Source organism: Canis lupus, chromosome 19, assembly GCF_048164855.1.
Source record: "Canis lupus baileyi chromosome 19, mCanLup2.hap1, whole genome shotgun sequence".
Lineage (NCBI taxonomy): Eukaryota > Metazoa > Chordata > Mammalia > Carnivora > Canidae > Canis > Canis lupus.
The window spans coordinates 43,822,351-43,838,178 of NC_132856.1; the positions used below are offsets into that span (position 1 = coordinate 43,822,351).

The 15,828-nt window shown below is 43.0% G+C and overlaps 2 protein-coding genes and 1 pseudogene across 6 annotated transcripts in view; 2 read left to right on the plus strand and 1 right to left on the minus strand.

The window, feature by feature from the left end:
- The window catches only part of LRRC2 (leucine rich repeat containing 2), a 37,614-nt gene extending 32,093 nt beyond the window's left edge, over positions 1 to 5,521 (plus strand). For all 5 annotated transcript variants that reach the window (XM_072786494.1, XM_072786496.1, XM_072786497.1 and 2 more), the window contains 2 exons: positions 725 to 861; positions 3,472 to 5,521. In XM_072786494.1, coding sequence (XP_072642595.1) covers positions 725 to 861; positions 3,472 to 3,521 — 187 coding nt within the window. In that variant the 3' untranslated portion in view covers positions 3,522 to 5,521. The remainder of the gene's footprint in view (positions 1 to 724; positions 862 to 3,471) is intronic.
- A 3,164-nt stretch (positions 5,522 to 8,685) lies between these two features.
- RTP3 (receptor transporter protein 3) lies at positions 8,686 to 14,547 on the minus strand. Its single transcript, XM_072786499.1, has 2 exons — positions 14,267 to 14,547; positions 8,686 to 10,110 (listed from the first exon to the last, which is right to left on the minus strand). The coding sequence occupies exons 1-2, from the start codon at positions 14,419 to 14,421 to the stop codon at positions 9,372 to 9,374; spliced, it is 894 nt and encodes a 297-aa protein (XP_072642600.1). The 5' UTR covers positions 14,422 to 14,547; the 3' UTR covers positions 8,686 to 9,371.
- Positions 10,664 to 12,063, plus strand: LOC140610424 (transformer-2 protein homolog beta pseudogene; annotated as a pseudogene).
- Positions 14,548 to 15,828: the final 1,281 nt, after the last annotated feature.

Genomic DNA, 15,828 nt, shown 5'->3' on the forward strand with positions numbered 1-15,828 from the left:
TACATTTACGCTAAGATCTCTATGTCTTAACAGTTTCTTTGAAATAATCTATAGAAGAATAATGGAAGGAATAATGCCAGTAATTGTATTAACCAAAAATATAAAAACCTAAAAAAGAAATCTAGAAAAATGCTACTAAAATACCTCTCTTATGTGAAGAAAATGAAAACGTGTTCCCAAAGGCTATCAAAGAGGTCTTGAATATTAAGAAAGATGTATTGTAAATTTCCTTGCATTTAGACATTAATTAAAACTACAAAGAAAATGAACTGGGAAACATATGTACTAAAATAAGACAGGTAGGCTTTATCTTCCGTGTGTCTAGAGAGCTTCCACAAACCAATGAGATACCACTCAAGCCAGCAGGACCCACACTTGCAGCCAGAGATTCAAGGGATTTCCAATTTTGAACTGAAATAATTACACTGCCTTTCCTGTCAACATGTCTTTCAAAACTGTGAAACTGCCCGCTGTCCTCCATCTATGGCTAAGAAGCTCTCATTCCCTCAGCAGGGCAGTGAGCAGGACTGATGCCATAAGCCTCTTGGATTATTCCACAGGGCAGTTCTGCTCATGTTAGTAATGTTATGTGGTCTGCTGTGACCTGCAAGGAAAAGTAAGAACTTGGGATTCAGTACCACGGAGGTTGACTTCTTATGAGAGGAATTCTGTGGTTAAAAATACACAGGCGAAAATGTGATATTGTTTGTATTTTCTTGAATAGATTCGTAAGCCTCATGGACAATCCTCTTGATAACACCCAGTGTCAAGATGATGTCGAAGTGATGGAAAGCGAAAGAGATCGTCAATGCTTTGATAAAGAAGTTTTGAAAGCCTATCTTGAAGATCTTAAAGAAAGAGGTACGTTAATCATATTTAAAGTTATTTTGGGGGTGCCTGGGTGGCTCAGTTGGTTACCGTCCAACTCTTGATTTTGGCTCAGGTCATGATCTCAGGGTCCAAAATTAAGCCCTGTGTTTGGGCTCTGTGCTCAGCACAGGGTCTGCTTATCCCTCTCTGCTTGTCCCTCTTCCTGTTCTCTCTTTCTCTCAAATAAATAAATTTTAAAAATCTTTAAAAAAAAATTTAAAAAATTCTTTTAAATAGATATAAGGAATTCCATGTACTCATGCAACACTTTTATTGACATAAGTCACAATGACAAAAGGTTAATTGGTTATTTTTCCATGTACCATATATATATAGTTAATATAGTTTCTTTAAAATATCAAATTATATATGTATACATATATATGTATATCTATATATACACACACACATATATAGTTTCTTTAAAATATCCAACTTTTCTAGTGTACTTGAATCTTGATACATTATCAACTATTTGACAGAGAGACCAGGAAACACACTTAAGACGTTGCCTTACTAATTGTACGTGAATTTTTAACAAAATGACCTTGACAAGAGTATCCCAGTTAATGGGAAAATAAAATTCCATTTCAAAATCCGTTTAAGGCATCCCTGAGTGGCTCAGTGGTTTAGCGCCTGCCTTTGGCCCAGGGCGTGATCCTGGAGTCCCGGAATCAGGTTCCGCATTGGGCTCCCTGCATGGAGCCTGCTTCCCCCTCTGCCTGTGTCTCTGCCTCTCTCTTTCTGTGTGTCTCTCTCTGAATAAATAAATAAAATCTTAAAAAAAAACAAAAACAAAAACAAAATCCATTTAAATCCAACTTTAGAAAAATTTGTTTCTTACATAAATCAAGGGCCACTTATATAAAAGCCACAAAAGGGAAAACACTAGGTGGCAGTCTAGTACCTAGATCCCTTTAGCTTTGGTTTCCCACAGGGTAGTGATAATTCAGAGGAACGCGGAGAGGTCACAGGATCCTGGAAAGGGTGGGAAGCAATTTCCCCAGGGGCTCTTTCCAAAGTGTTCCAGAAGATTAGTAGCCCTTCCTTCTGCTACAAGCACACAAACACTGGAGGAAGGCCTAAGTCACCTTTTGTTCTAATTACCACCTCCTTCCTGGGTATGGATGCCTGAGAGTTTTTTCTTCCCCAGTTCTTTTGTTTGTTTGTTTCTTTCTTTTTCTTTTTGTTTTTGTAAGTGAGGTATGGACCTGTAGAAAGATGTCATGCAGGAAGATTTAGGGAAGAGGTAGCCCTGGCCCCCAGGACTTTGCAAATGAGTACCTCAGTCACCCTCAGAAAATATGCATGTAAGGTTGATCCTTCCCCACTCACAGACTAAGAATGATTGGTCACATTCAGATATTTGGGGATTTCATGACATGAATGAAAAATACTATTTATTGGGCAAATTAAAACATTTTTTTTCAATTAAGTTAAGCAAATCTTTATACAGTTACCCCCAATCCATTCGGCCATCCCCAATCTTGAATGCTGAAATAGTATGAAATAAATGAGAAATTTATGTGAAACATGAAACGATTGGCAGAACTGTTTATTTTGTCAAAATTTATCTTTGGGTTTTATAGTTTTCCTCTTGTGAAACCTTTATTGTTGTATTTTATAGATTTGCTCATAATTACAAGTTTAGAGCTATTGTTTAAAAATGCAAGAAATAATTAGAGAAAATAGATATTTAGCTTTGGATCTGTTGGTCAGTGATAGAATAATTTGCTTTGTAAGGTTAACTTTAGTGATGATAGCTTTTGAATTCGTTCACTTATTTCTAAATAATTATAATAATTCTATCCTTCATATATTTGTATTGTTCATATGATATCGCCAATATTCAGCTGGTTTTGACCAAAGTCCATAGCTGTAGGAAAAAAAAAGTAGCGTTAGTGAGTCATGTGGACTTCCAGCCTCATGTGATTCAAGAACAAAGAGCAAATGAAACCCTTTGCTGGTCCTCAAGTGTTAGTGACCTTGAGAATTATCTGCAGGCCCTGCCCTCAGAGATTTTGCCTCACCAGCTCTGGGGTAGGGCCTAGAATGTGCAGTTCTAACAAGTTCCCAGGTGCCTCACCTTGAGAAAGAGTCATTAGTATAGAGACCATCCTTTGACAAAATTTGTCTGTGAAGGGAGAATGGGCAGTAAGTAACCAGTGGGAAGAGAAAGACTGAGTAAAGGGGTACTTCCTAAGATCATGCTGGGTTTAAGAATAGTCCAAACTTTGCTTATAAACCATCTTCCCTTCTTGGTATCTGACCTGGTGTCTCAGGTCTTTGGCCATCTATTTCTGTTTTGTCCATTTTTTTTTAATTTTAGGATCATACTGTTTCCCAGATTCTGATGTACCCATGTCAGTTAGAAAGAGTGCAAAAGAATGACAGTTAATAATTCTACCTTAGATCTAAATATTTCTATAGCATGACTAAACATTTGTGAAAGCTGACTTAATGGGGATAGGTAAATCCATTTATTTCCATACTTAACATAGGAAGTGGTAGTAATTTGTGTGTTAACGTGAACCATGACATGTAGCTACACTTTGCAATAAAATGGGGAATGGTTGAGTATATTTGTTTCTTTTGTTACAGAATCTGTTCCCAGTTATACCACCAAAGTATCTTTTAGCCTTCAGCTTTGATACCATCCACCAGAAGACTACATAATCTCCCTGTGCTGTGGAGCTGTAAATCTTGGTATTGTGAAATAATGGTTTGTGCTTAAGGACAAAGTCTAGAAACCACAGTCATAGTTAGGAAAAATGACTTTCAAATTTCACATTTGTGAATTCTTCCCTCTGTTGACTGGAGAATTGATAAGCTAGTTTATATATAAAGGCTCATTTGCAAATACTTGTATCTAAATAATGCACATTTAATATTTTAGAAAATGTGTTTTTCTAAAAAAATTATGACTCAAAGACCAAAATCTGAAGCTGATTGCACTGTTTTTAGGAATCCAGGGATAAAGGGGTTATAAAAAGAGCATTTATATTGGACTAGTCAAATGATACTTTATTTTGAAAGAGTTTTAATGAGGTTATTTCTTTTACTGAGAAAAGCTGTCCTTGGGTTAATTCAAACTGCTATTTTCATATGTTTTAATTATATTTTGTAAGTGTAGGGTCTTGGGAGAGACTTCAGGTATAATTTGGGTATTGAAGGTAGAAAGAAATGCTGATTGTCTGCCCATGCATTGGGCACAGGACACGCAGATGGTGCACTGGTAGCCCTTGCAGAGGTAGCATGGGCCTGACTGGTTCTGGGAAGCCTTATGTGGCCTGCATGGGTGGTCCTCCTGTCCTGAGTGGGCATCTTGGGGGTCCTGGGACCCACCTTAGAGTAGGGAGCAGAGGCAGTACCCTCAGGGACTCCTCCTCCAAGGTGGCCATACAGGGTAGCAGGGATGACTAGTCTATACTAATGAGGAACCCCTAGCAAAGCTTCCTGGTAGGTACCACAGAACTCTGCCAATGGCCATAATGCTATGGTCCACAAAGAACTCATGAGACTGTTTTATACTGGCAAAATTGGGATTCATGATAGGGCTTTTAACTCTTACACTACATCATATGATTTGGGGAAATTGTACAAATATCTATTTTTATACCACTATTTTGGGCTAAAAAAAAAACCAGGATTGTGAGTTGAAGATAAGCTTTAACAAGTAGCTTTTGTGACTAAGAAGGAAAAAGTGCATATATTCACAAATATTCATATATGCATTGGCTCCTACATGGTCTAGTTCAGTACCCTCCGATAGAATTTTCTGTAGTGATGGAAATTTTCTGTATCTGTGCCGTTCAAATGTAGTGACCACCAGACACATGTGCTTTTTGACTACTGAACAATGGTGTTACTGAAGAACTTTTAATTAATTAAGGATTTTTAATTAAATTTAAATTTAGTGGGGATCCCTGGGTGGCTCAGCAGTTTAGCGTCTGCCTTCAGCCCAGGGCGTGGTCCTGGAGTCCCAGGATTGAGTCCCACATCGGGGTCCCTGCATGGAGCCTGCTTCTCCCTCTGCCTGTGTCTCTGCCTCTCTCTCTCTCCCTTTGTGTCTCTCATGAATAAATAAATAAAATTTTAAAAAAAATAAATTTAGATTGCCACAGGTGGCTGCCATATTGGACACACAACTCTAGCCAGTTGGGTTTTTGGAAAGAAATGAAGGGTGATTTTTATCTTATCTGAGGAATAGTCTGTCCCCAGAACTGCCACTATTGACACCCTCTATATTTTGTCTTGATAGATTTAATCATAATTTCAAGTGTTTTATCCTCAACAGATGCAAAACAGGCAGAGCATTCTAAAACCATATGGTAATACTTCAGCGGAGGATTGCCTCAAGTTAAAAACAAACTGAGAAGTAGGTTAAGAGATGAAAAGAGTAGGAAAACGAGAAATCACTTCATTAGAACCTCAAACAATTGTATTCTTCTTTTTAACTCTTCAAAAATAGAACTGAAATTTATTGGTTGTACTACTTGAATGATTTTGACATTTTATTTCATGCTAGGTCTACATTATATACAGCCAAATTGGAAATAAATCTTAAAAGGGGGCAAGTAGGGGCTTTCACACAAATTGTCCATAACTTATGTAAAACTTGTTTCAATAAAACCAGTCTTTTATGCAAAAACCTTGTGTTGGTGTTACATATAAACAAAGGAAAAGTATTGCACCATAATTATCTCATGTTACATAATAGTCCGTACCAATTATAGTGTTTGAATGTGATGTTTGTAGAGATACTATTTAGTTCATTCAAATAAATGTAAAAATGGAGCAAGATTATAATGTAGAATGTGCATCTGAGTGGAAATATGGAGATTTGAAAATTTTATGTGCTGCATATGAACTGATTCATAATTTGGAAAAGGAATTTTCATAATGAGATATATGTTTGGTTATATGGTCTCATTCATTTGGGGAATATAAAAAATAGTGAAAGGTAAAGGAGAAAGTAGTGAATATAAAAAATAGTGAAGGGGAAAGTGAAAGGGAAAGGAGAGAAAATGAATGAAAATATCACTGAGGGTGACAAAACATGAGAGACACCTAACTCTGGGAAATGAACAAGGGGTAGTGGAAGGGGAGGTGGGCGGGGGGTTGGGGTGACTGGGTGATAGGCACTGAGGGGGGCACTTGGAGGATGAGCACTGGGTGTTATGCTATATGTTGGCAAATTGAACTCCAATAAAAATTTTTTTAAAAGATATATGATTGGGCATTAAAGCAATATGAATAAAAGAATAAAATTAATTCCTAGAATAAAAATGTTCTGGTTCCAAAAACTTATTATTATACCCATTTTTCAGACGTTGGACATTAAGGGGCAAAGACACTTAGGTAAAATCATCGAGTAGTGCATTTTAATTACCACCAAGGACCACATACATTTCTTGACTCAAGTTTTCTAGAATGACCATTAGGCATGCTTGCCAAATACCAGGTTAGGGTCACTTAACGATGATAGCAAACGATAAACTCCAGAAATAATTACTGTCTTTCCTTCTCTGTGTCCCTTTCTTCCCTCCTCAACATGTCTCTTGAATCTCTCACTACTCCTGAGTGGGAAAGAAGTGTACTTTGAGGTGTTGTGTTGTGGTGGGTGTAAGTTCATGTAATTCTCATTTCCTTTGTCCTAGAGCTGGTCTGTTCCTGATTCATAGCGACAACACTTTGCCTAGCTTCTCCCATCCTACTTGTCTGTAGCAGTATGTGCTATCAGAGAAACTTTAATCATGTAATAACATTTCTTGGCATCTTAAAGGACTTTCCAATTCTTTCTTGAAATTAAATTTCTTGGGCAGCCCGGGTGGCTCAGCGGTTTAGCACCGCCTTTGGCCCAGGGTGTGATCCTGGAGACCTGGGATCGAGTCCCACATCGGGCTCCCTGCATGGAGCCTGCTTCTCCCTCTGCCTGTGTCTCTGTCTTCTCCCTCTGCCTGTGTCTCTGTCTCTCTCTCTCTCATGAATAAATAAATATATTAAAAAAATTAATTTTTTAAATGTATTTATTCATGAGAGACTCAGAGAGAGAGAGGCAGAGACATAGGTAGAGGGAGAAGTAGGCACCCTGTGGAGAGCCCGGTGCAGGACTGGATCCCAGGACTCAGGGATCACGACCTGAGCTGAAGGCATATGCTCAACCACTGAGCTACCCAGGCTCCTGAAATTAATGTTCTTGAGGCTAGTCTTCAGTGAGCTCACAAATCATTCAACTTTCACTTGCCTTAATGTCCCAATGATCTAAATTCCATTTTCTAGTTTTTCTTATTGACATACACCAAATCATTCCACCCATCCCTGCCTCTCTTTGAATACCGTAGAGTCTGTCTGGAGATAACGGCAAATGTTTCACATCTCCCCGTAATCTGTCTTTATTGTGGAAAAGTGCACACATGCACATACGCACGTAAACACATTCCCATCTCTTCTGGAAGCTGATCAGCCCCGGGACTCAGGGATCCAGGATTGCAAGGCTAGCTCTTTAACTAACATACTGCATAATTTTGGGAAAATCATTTCAGCTTTTACCCACCTATAAAAAATAGTTGGAGAAGATGATTTCTAAGGTTGATTCCATCTTTAACATTATATGACTTGCCTTCCACTAAGAACCCCTTTTTAGGGGCAGCCTGGGTGGCTCAGTGGTTTAGCGCCACCTTCAGCCTGAGGTGTGATCCTGGAGACCCGGATCGAGTCCCGCGTCGAGCTCCCTGCATGGAGCCTGTTTCTCCCTCTGCCTGTGTCTCTCTGCCTCTCTCTCTCTCTCTGTGAGTGTGTGTGTCTCCCATGAATAAATAAATAGAATCTTAAAAAAAAGATCCCCCTTTTTTTAAGCATGTCCTCCCTACTTCACTGGTCACTCAGCTTCCAGCTACGTCGAGGCTGCTGGGCACACTTGTTTCTCTTACATGCTTTTTCCTTAGGCATGTATTTGTAACTATCTTGTTCACTATTACATTTGAAGTTTCTGGCATTTGCCGAATAGATACGCAGACTATGCCCAAATATTTGAAAACAAATAGCAAGTCTGTGAAGAATTTACCCATTCATTTCTGTTGTGTTCCCAATACTTCTATCTGTGCTGAGATCTACAAATACTATTTCTGCTATTGCCTTAAAAGAGTAAACATACATCATAAGAATTGCATTTTCTAGAAATCCAAATCAAAGATGCAGTGTGATATCACCTTACACCCTTTGGCACAGCTATTATAAAAGAATTAAACAAAACAAAATCATTATTGGTGAGGAAATGGAGAAATTGGAACCCTTGTCCCTGTTGGTGGAAATGTAAGATGATGCAATTGCTATGGAAAATAGGATGGCCGATCTTCCAAAACTTAGAAGTAGAATTACTATATGATCCAGCAGTTCCACTTCTGAGTATGTTGAAAGCAGGGTCTCAAAGAGCTATTGGTATACCCATATTCCTAGCAGCACTACTCACAATAGCCAAGAGGTGGAAGCCATCCAGATGTCTGAAGATGGATAAACAAAATGTGGTATATATATATACCATGGAATGTTATTCAGCCTTAAAAAGGAAGGAAATCCAATCACATGCCACTATATGAATGAAACTTGAAGACTTTATGCTAAGTGAAATAAACTAGTGACAGGAGGACAAATACTGTATGACTCCACTTATATGAGGTCCTCAGGGTAGTCCTGAGGAATGGTGGTTAGTAGGGACAAAGGAGGGAGAAAACACAAGTCATTGTTTAATGGGTATAGAGTTTCAGTTCTGAAAATGAAAAAGTCAGTGAAAAGTCAATGAGAAACTGAGGTGCATTCCAGAGGGGTGTATATTTCTTTAATTACGCATCGTATCACACCACCATTCTATTAGTACACTAACCTACACTATACACCATGCAGCGAGAAATAGTAAAGTACAAAGAAACATGAAATAGAATTTGAAGCTTATCTCCCCAACCTGGGCGGATGGTCCTGCCGCAGCCCTGAGCTGTGTGGACCCTGTGGTGGAGAACACTGCTTCGAGACCCAGATTTTCAGCCTAATGAAAACCACGCCAAGTGCCTCCATGGGCTGATGTCATAGAGTCTGTGCAAGCTTCTCAGGGGACAGAACATCCACAGGTCTCATGAGATTTCCAAGTGGTTCTGTGAGCATAAAGGCTTTGGTCTCAGTTCTCCAGAGAATGAGCAGAATTTCAGTGTCTTTAATTGAGGTGAAATTAACACCAACCATTAAAAAAATCACACGAAACCGAACACATTAAAATGAACAATTCAATGGCGTTTACTGCATGCCCAGTGTTGTATGACCCCTCCCTCCGTCTTGTGCCAGACATCATCATCACCACCCACCCTTGGCCCCCCAAAAGGCCCGTACAGATTAATTCCCTTCGCTGAAGAAGCCCCTGGCCACCACCAAGTCTACTTCCTGTCTCTGGATGTACCTGTTCTGGATATTTCCTATCTGTGGGATCATATCGCATGACTTTGAACTTGGCATCATGTTGAGGTCCACTGAATGGTTTCTACGATAATCACCACTACAATGATCAGAAGGAGAAAACAGTAGCAAGCATTCAAATTCCTGTAACTCGGATTCTGGGGTATGTGAGAATAAAGCACCTCACTTGAGGTGCTGACCTGGGCTCTCCTCTCCATGCCATAGTGGGTGTTTGCTCTCGGGCTCCAGTGGGTGGGGAGGATCGCATTCTGTGTGGGCCCAGGACACCAGGGTTGGGGTACAGCCTTGCTCTTGTCGGCCCCAGCGTTCCCCTTCACGGCGTCCATGGTGGTGCCACTCCTTATGGGAGAGGGCATGGGAATGTCTATCTCAAGAGCAGGTGAGCTTATGGCGGGAGGTATCAGCGACACTGGTGACTGCATGGCCTCATGTAACCCACCCTGAGCACAATAGCCCTGCAGACATGCCTCGCAGTTGTTCTTGTCGTGTGGCCCTTCAAGAGTGATTTCCTTGATCACGGGAATCTCTTCCATTGACTTAAATGCTTCTCTGTAGCATTTCTTCAGGATTCGGAACACCAGGTTGTTCAGGATCCTTGAGATGTTCTCTTTTGTGAACTCGGGAAACTCAAATGGAGACTGATCGCAGTTCCGACATCTCTGGGCAAAGATTCTCATCTTCACTTTGCCCTCGGGCTTCCCCTCAGTCTTGTGCATGTGGAAAAGGATATGCACTTGAGCAGAGGCCCAACTTCGAGAGCACAAGGAGCATTGGAACCTGCAAGGACAAATGACAAGAACCTCAGCTTGCCCCGGAGTGGCCAGGTTGTGGGCTGGGCCATAGGGAGGAAGGGGAACCCAAGGAAACAGAGATGTGACTTGACTGGGATCAAGGTTAGTTGGGGGAGAAATTAGCGAGCCCCTTTCTCTTGTCTCTACTGTGCCACCAACATGTCCTGTCACCCACAAGTGTCTGTCACAAAGATAGCGGATCATGGGGCCCTTGGGTGGCTCAGTGGTTGAGCATATATGTCTCTGGCTCAGGTCATGATCCTGGGATCCTGGGATCTAGTCTCGCATTGGGGTCCCTGAGAGAAGCCTGCTTCTCCCTCCGCCTATGTCTCTGCCTCTCTCTCTGTGTCTCTCATGAATAAATAAATAAAATTTTTTGAAAAAAAAAAAGATAGCAGATCACAAGCTGTTGGGGCTGGAAGAGACTTTCTAAGTCTGACACGACAGTGCTACAGATGACACACACTCTGGAGCCTATCATATGCAGAAACTCTGTGGGTGTCAGGAGTAGGACTGGAGACTTAGAGCCCGTCCGGGCGGTGCGGAGCGCTTGGTACTCGGCGGCTCGGGAGCCTGTGCGTTCTGTGAGGCTGCGGCGGAGCCTCTATACAGAAGGCGCCAGAGGTTGGCAGCTTCGATTGAAGCCTGTCGAGCGGCGACAGCATCTAGGAGTCATGAGCGACAGCGGCGAGCAGAACTACGGCAGCGGGAATCCTGCTCTGCTTCCAGAAGTGGAAGTGCTCATGGATCTGGGAAATCTGCAAGGCATACCCCTGCAAGGTCTCGCTCCAAGGAAGATTCCAGGCGTTCCAGATCAAAGTCCAGGTCCAGACCTGAATCTAGGTCTAGACCCAGAAGAAGTTCTCGAAGGCATTATACAAGATCAAGATCCCGCTCCCGCTCCCATAGACTATCCCATAGCAGGTCTTACAGTCGAGATTATGGAAGACGGCATAGCCACAGTCACTCTCCCATGTCTACTCGCAGGCGTCATGTTGGGAATCGGGCAAATCCCGACCCCAACTGCTGTTGTGGAGTATTTGGATTGAGCTTGTACACTACAGAAAGAGATCTAAGAGAAGTGTTCTCTAAATATGGCCCCATTGCTGACGTGTCTATTGTATATGACCAGCAATCTAGGCGTTCCAGAGGATTTGCCTTTGTATATTTTGAAAATGTAGACGATGCCAAGGAAGCAAAAGAGTGTGCCAATGGAATGGAGTTTGATGGACGTAGGATCAGAGTTGATTTCTCTATAACAAAAAGACCACATAACCCAACACCAGAAATTTACATGGGGAGACCTACCTATGGCAGCTCACACCGTCGGGATTACTGTGACAGAGGATATGATCGAGGCTATGATGATCGTGACTACTATAGCAGATCATACAGAGGAGGTGGTGGAGGAGGAAGAGGATGGAGAACTGCTCAAGATAGGGATCATATTTACAGAAAGCGGTAACCTTCTCCTTACTATAGTCGTGGAGGATACAGATCGTGTTCTAGATCTCGATCATACTCACCTCATCACTATTAAAGCATGAATATGAAGACTTTCTGAAACCTACCCTAAAGTTGGGATATTGTTTGTGGACAATATTTTTTATTGTCTCCTGTTTAAAAAGTGAACAGTGCCTAGTGGAGTTAGGTGACTTTTACACCTTTTATGATGACTACTTTTGGTGGAGTTGAAATGCTGTTTTCATTCTGCATTTGTGTAGTTCGGTGCTTTGTTCAAAGTTAAGCGTTTTCAGAAAAGTATGTTTTGCATGTATTTTTTTACAGTCTAAATTTTGACTGCTGAGAAGTTTCTATTGTACAAAACTTCATTTAAAAGGTTTTTCTACTGAATCCAGGGTATTCTGAAGATCGAAGCCTGTGTGTAAAAATGTTACCAAATGGTAAAAAGCAACAATAAAGTTTGGTTTTTACTTTTCTTTTTAACCAAAAAAAAAAAAAAGGAGTAGGACTGGATCTCCAGTCTCCTGACTCCAAACCAGGAGTTCTTCAAATGTAGACTGAAGTGGGTCAGAGGCTATAGGTGCAACAGCAGCCATTAAGTCAGCCCGAGAGCCCCGAACTGAAATCCACGATGGTACAAGGGATGTTGTGAAGGGCTACTGTCTGAATGTTTGTGTCTCCCTCAAATTCACATGTTGGAATCCTAGCCCCGAGAGGTGATGATGCTAGAAGGACATTGGGATGTGATTAGGTCATGAGGGTGGGGCCTATGTGAATGCGATTAGTGCTTTTTATCAAAGAGATCCCATAGAGCTCCTAGCTCCTTCCACCATGTGAGGATACACGAGAAGTTCACCACCCAGAAGAGGGCTCTCACCAGACCAGCTGGCACCCTAATCTTGGACTTCCAGCCTCTAGAACTGTAAGCAATACATTTCTGCTGTGTCTAAGCTGCCCAGTCTGGTGTTCTTTTATTTTATTTTTAATCTTATCTTATCTCATCTTATCTTATTTTATAGTCGCCCAAAAAGACTGAGAGAGTAAGTTGTAGACCCACAGATCAGGGAGGGTCTAGTGTCCTAGAAAAATCATTGCTCTGCCTTGTTGCCCAGGGGACCCCCATCTGCCAGTATTATGGGGAGATCACAGTGCCCCGCTCTCTCTCCTTTTGCCCCTCCTCCAGCCCAATTCATATTCATATTCTGGAAAGCTTCATATTCTGTGTGTACCTGGCCTCAGGGTACAAGAGAATGACACTTCATCTCTGCAGGGAAGAGGACCGTTTTCCTGATCCCATATATTTGGACAAATACATGTCAGGATAGATGAAGAGAGGGGAAGGCAGGCAAGCATATGGTTGCACTCAGGACAGGAATTATGGGAGAGGAAGAAGCTATAGTACAGCAAGGACATTTCATGCTCATCAAATTATCCATGCACTCCTGTCTGCTTCCCAGCCCCCTCACAGTGAGGTTGGGCAATATGACTGGTTGCCCAATGGGATGTGGGCAGTGACATGTGCTATTTCCAAGTCTGACACAGAAGCTCTTGGAAAACCCTCCAGCTCCTCTTCCTCTGCTTCGGTGTTAGGTCAAATCACTGATATTCTGAGGTGTATCTGTTAGAGCAGGCAAGCCTAGCTTAAACTGGGAGGGTGAATTGGAAGGGGCTGGGAAGAATGAGCCAGTCAAGGTTTCCTTCTTGTCTCTTGATTCCAGCTACACTGGACAGGGTGAGTATGGCCATGACATGAAGGGAAGAGGCCGAGGCTGTGACCCCATAAGTGAGATGACCTTTCTGGGGTCATTCAGAGTCAGTGGTGCACAGGGGCCTGGGCTCTGCCCTCCCGGGCTGCCATCCCCAGCCTTCCCTCTGGGTCATGCTGCTCTGTTCATGTGCCATCTCAGAGTTCAAGGTTCTCTCTCTCTCTCTCTCTCTCTCTCTCTCACACACACACACACACACACAAATGAGCTGAGATTTTATTTGGAAGCTCCTGGTGCCACCACAAGGAGAGGAAAACTGCTTCCTCTGCCCAAATCCTCCTCCAGAGAAGAGGGCAGTGGGCAGGCACCAAGCCCCTACCCCAGTCCCAGGAGGGTCTCAGGTCCCCACCCTCTGTGCGGGACGTGATGGGGGGGCGGCCCCACCTCTTAACCTTTGGAGCTTTGCTTTCCCACCTGGAAAAAAAGGTAAAGCTTTGGATGACTTCCAAGGGTCTTAGTTTAAAAGGGTCCATCAGCCCAGAGTGGAGGGGGCAAGATTGCTGCATGTTGCTCAACTACCCTATCCTCTGCCCTATCCTGGAGGGAACTCCTCAGCCTACAGGACCTCTCCCTCTTGGGCACCACAGTGAGCTTCAGGTCCTCTGAGGCCAGGAGCGTAGGCAGGGAACTTTGCTAACCCAGCTCTCCTGCAGCTCCTCCCCTCCCTCTTCCTCACTGCTCTCCCTCAGCCCCATGCAGCCCACACCCAGTGCCAAGTCCTGCTGTTTGGGGTTCCCTGTCATAAGGAAAAAAAAACCTTTACTGAAGCTAAAGCTTCTTGGATGATGAGCATCTCACTTCCTGTAGTCTTCAATTTGCAAAAATGGAATAGAACAAGAAAAGAAGCAGGTATACACAGTAACAAATAAACAAGAAATTTCTGGAATACATACCATCCCATTCCCCACTCACCTGGCAAAGCCCCACTGCTGGTATTGTGACCACCCCAGCTTCAGGCTGTTGGGAAGAAGGTCTTTGTCTACTCTCAGGGTCCATTTGTGCCATGGCTTCACTTCCTGAATTAATTCCTGGAATATTTGCTTCCATACCTCCATGTCCTGATCCATTGCATGCTATGTGGTGAGCTGGGTGCATCCAGATCTCTAGGACTCTGACAGGTCTGCAGCAGGAGAAGAGATTTCCCACTTTAAAGAACAAGGGCAAGGGCCTGCTCTCTGTTTATGTACCTGACCTGGGCCCGTGGACCAGGTCTTTGCCTCAAGGACAAAGGTCAGTTGAAGTTGGCTCCCAGTTCAGAGAACAGCACTAGTTTCCACAGAGAATTTTCAAAGACACAGAATGCATGGTTTCATCCAACAAAACATTCCCAAAGGAAGGCTCTGGACTCTGTATTGAGAGGAGTGGATCTCAGTTTGACTCTGCTGATTACCTGCCTTTAACCTGGAGATACATCCTTTACTTCTGAAGTCTCTGGAAATGGAGGAGAGAGGTGGCAGGTGCTCTTTCTGTTCTAACACTTGGAAGTCCTTATCCATTGGGCTGCTGGGCTTGTGACCGGGGAGGAGAGATGCAAAGAAGAAGGACATGGCCATCATGGGCTCTCCCCATTCCCTGTATCTCTGCTCTGGGCTCTCTGCTTCCTGTTTCCACTGGTCTCTGCATGACTGGATCTCACAACCCCCAAGCTGCCCAAGGAGACTCTCGAGTCTCATCTTCTACTCATCAGAAACCAAAGCTGAGGGGGAACTGGGTGGCTTAGTCAGTTGAACATCTGCCTTCAGAGCAGCTCATGATCCCAGAGTCCTGGAATTGAGCCCTGTATCAGGCTCCCTGCTTGGTGGAGAGTCTGCTTCTTCCTCTCCTTCTGCTCCTCCCCCTGCGTGTGCTCTCTCTCTCTCTTAAATAAATATGTAAAGAAATAAAATCTTAAAAAAAAAAAAAAAAAAAAGAGAGGGAAACCAAAGCTGATGTAGCCCGTGTGCTCAGATGAGGCTGCAAGGTCCTCACAAAGGGCCACTGGCTGCACCCGACCCCACTTCCTTGAGGAGAGGCTGATAAAAGGAGAGAGGAGTAGGGGGCAGGAAACAGCCCAGGGAGGGCTGGCTATATTCTGCGTGTCTGCATGCCACCACCCCCTCCGCAGATAGCCTAACTCTGGTCTACGTCACTGACTCCCTCCCCAGAGGAAAGCCCCACTCTCAGTGGTGGGCCTAAGTTAACACACTTAACCAGTTGGTTAAGTGACCAACTCTTGATTCTGGCTCAGGTCATGATCTCAGGCTCAAGAGATCAAGCCCCACATTGGGATCTGCCCTGGGTGTGGAGCGTGCTTAAGATTCTCTCTCTCTCTCTCTCCCTGCTCCTCCCTACCTCTAAAAATTAATTAATTTATTAACATAGGCTAAATGTCTTCCTTCTATCATGAGTAACATCATTTACCTGATCTGATCTACCAGAGAATTCCGGATTTCTCGAGTGGGGGCAGGGATGCCAACCAAGGCCTGGGGAAAAAA